This window comes from Octopus bimaculoides, unplaced genomic scaffold (genome assembly GCF_001194135.2).
Source record: "Octopus bimaculoides isolate UCB-OBI-ISO-001 unplaced genomic scaffold, ASM119413v2 Scaffold_25406, whole genome shotgun sequence".
Lineage (NCBI taxonomy): Eukaryota > Metazoa > Mollusca > Cephalopoda > Octopoda > Octopodidae > Octopus > Octopus bimaculoides.
Window position 1 is genome coordinate 68,538 of NW_026306484.1, and position 3,453 is coordinate 71,990.

At 37.3% G+C, this 3,453-nt stretch overlaps 1 protein-coding gene across 1 annotated transcript in view; it reads right to left on the bottom strand.

Annotated features, from left to right (window-relative positions):
- The window catches only part of LOC106871835 (fibropellin-1), a 61,315-nt gene that overhangs the window by 29,368 nt on the left and 28,494 nt on the right, over positions 1-3,453 (bottom strand). Inside the window, exon 2 of the mRNA XM_014918553.2 lies at positions 322-476. Coding sequence (XP_014774039.1) covers positions 322-476 — 155 coding nt within the window. The remainder of the gene's footprint in view (positions 1-321; positions 477-3,453) is intronic.

Sequence of the window (3,453 nt, forward strand, 5' to 3'; positions counted from 1 at the left end):
ATATATATACCGCCTGGTTGGCCTTCGTGCTGAGTGGCACGTAAAAGCACCCACTACACTCTCGGAGGGGTTGGCATTAGGAAGGGCATCCAGCTGTAGAAACTCTGCCAAATCAGATTGGAGCCTGGTGTAGCCATCTGGTTTCACCAGTCCTCAGTCAAATCGTCCAACCCATGCTAGCATGGAAAGCGGACGTTAAACGATGATGATGATGATGATGATGATGATGATAATGATGATGGTGATGATTATTGTTATTATTATCATTATTATTATTATTATTATTGTCATAGAAGTAGTTCCATCAACTGATATGCTTACCCGTGCTGACGATCCAGACACACGGAGAACTGGTGATCACAGGCTGACCCACAGATGATCCACCGACCGTCACAGCAATGTCCATTGCTCCCCTTGCCTCCACTGTTGGCATAACTTCTGAAGCGGATGCTGATTTGACCAGAACCATTACTTTCCTGGAGGGAATAAACACAACAGAGAGACATATAGTATACATATATAGTATACATATATAGTATATATATATACATATATATATATATACATATATATATACAGATATAGGGCAGGGAATTGCCAATTAATAATAAAATTAATAATTAACAATTTTGCCAAGTAGTTCAGTATGAAAAAACCTTTATCGGTAAAACCATTTATAATCATAAATATACAGGGATTAGCATGAGTTGTTTCTCCAACATACTGAGAATTTAGAAATAGCAGTCAAAGAACTACTGATTCCTAACTACAAATTTTTTCTCTAACGGATAGCGATATTTATGGCACACACAGAACAAAAAACAAGAGAAAAGCAAGAAAAAATTTGTAATTTGGAATCAGTAGTTCTTTGACTGATATATATACATATATATATATACATATATATATATATACATATATACGACGGGCTTCTTTCAGTTTCCGTCTACCAAATCCACTCACAAGGCTTTGGTCGGCCCGAGACTATAGTAGAAGACACTTGCCCAAGGTGCCATGCAGTGGGAATGAACCCGGGACCATGTGGTTGGTAAGCAAGCTACTTACCACACAGCCACTCCTGCGCTTATATATGTATATAATTCTATTAAGGGAGCATAGATTAACATGAAATTTCAATGAAAGCTTTTAATTTCGATCTCTTTCAAACAGGAAGTTCGTATTATAGAATTTAGAAGCAGTCTCAGGCGAATTGGTTATAAAACAGTTAAAATTAATTTCACAAAAATTAGATTAAATTCTGACACGCGATACTTTTGTTTGAGAAACATTCCCATTGCATTTCTACCCTGAGAATGTTGTGCTAATACCCTTAAAACCCAATGGCTTAAAGTATAACACATGTTCATTAATAATCTAGAATTCATAAGTGTTTTAGAAAGTATAAGCTTGTTTGGATTAATTATTAAACAATATAATTGCATACTTATGGCCTGAAGGGAAGTGCTGATAGGGGTAACATGTAGTTTTTATCCGGTGTTGAATTCACCAAGATGCAAACAGTAAATTATTCCGGGGGTATATTCCAGGTGTACTAGGTTTTCGTTGCAGACCCATCAAAATTGGAAAATTCATTATAACTATTACTCTTACTCATTTAATCACAAATCATAACAGAAAATTTTATTATATCCCTGCTGGAAATTTGGTGCTGGGTGTCCTGAAATAACTCTTCAGCCCTCACAGCACATTGTATCATTAATATGTTACTGGACATATTGCAGAAGAATTGGAGAATGGTAAAAAAATTCTAAGTGAAGGGCGTGCGACAGCTTTGGCAGCACAGTTGGATGTTCGGTTTCATGACGAGAAGTTGTACTTTTAAATTAATTTAAAAATCCTAAACTAAAACTAATTTTTTTTTTACAACAATTTTTTTCTTACAATTTTGATCTTAATTTGTTTACAAAACTAATAATAGACTCTTAGAAATCAATCATCGTTTGTTACTGAAAGAACGCTGGTTCACACATACAAACATACAAACATACACTTACTTCCATTGTGCATGCACACACATACACACAAACACACTCACATTCCCTCTTTCAAACACACACAGATATAAAATACACACAAACACACTCATACACATACACATGCACACAAACACACACTTTACCGTACACATTCTCTCTCTCTCTCTCTTACACACAAACACAAACACATTTTCTCTGTCTCTCTCACTCTCATACACACACATTTTCTTTCTCTCACACACCGACACATTCTCTCTTTCTCACACACACACACACAGATTCCCAGTCTTTCTCTCTTTCACACACACATCCACACATAATCCATACCCCACACACCCACACACAGATCTCGTCAGTCCCCAGTATCTGATTGTGCCATCCCAGGCAGTCTTCCTCCTCCGTCCGTCCGGTCTGCAAATGTCATCTGCAAAGGTCAGAATTCAATCGACAAACTAAGGTCACAGTCCACCTCAGAGAAAACTCTTCCTGTCACACACCGACTTTCCTCTTTTATCTGCACTGTCTGTCTGTTTGTCCCTCTCAATTTGTGTGTGTGTGTGTGTGTGTGTGTGATATGTATGTATGAATGTTACATAAGTATGTTCGTACGTATGTGTGTGTATATGTACGTACGTACATATGCGTATGTATACATATATATATGTATGAATGTACGTATGCATTAACCATATAAATGTACGTATGTATATACATACGTACGTATGTATATATGTATGTACGTACGTTCTTTTGCATGCGTATGATACACATGCATAACATTTTTTTTTCAGAATGAGATAAAAAAACCAAGGCTGTGAAGATTTTAGAACATTTATAAATAGAAGGTCTTACAGCTGTTTCAAGGATGTTTATTATATCCCTTCATCGGAGACGGTGTGAGAAGATGGTTAAGCAATAGTTTGAGCGTTACCTGACGCCTTTGGGTCTTATTGACACCATTACCTTACATATGTACATATGTATGTACATAAGTATGTACGTGCGTATGTATGCATGTGTATATATGTACTGTATGTATGTATGTATGTACGTACGTATGTATGCATGTGTATATATGTATGTATGTATGTATGTATGTATGTATTCTTTAATTTTTTTCAGTCATTTGACTGTGGCCATGCCGGAGCACCACCTTTAGTCAAACAAATCAACCCCAGGACTTATTCTTTGTAAACCGAGTACTTATTCTATCGGCCCTCGTGCCAGTGGCATGTAAAAAGCACCCACTACACTCTCGGAGTGGTTGGCGTTAGGAAGGGCATCCAGCTGTAGAAACTCTGCCAAATCAGACTGGAGCCTGGTGTAGCCATCCGGTTTCACCAGTCCCCAGTCAAATCGTCCAACCCATGCCAGCATGGAAAGCGGACGTTAAATGATGATGATGATGATGATATATATATATATATGGCCATGCTGGAGTACCACCTTTAGTAGA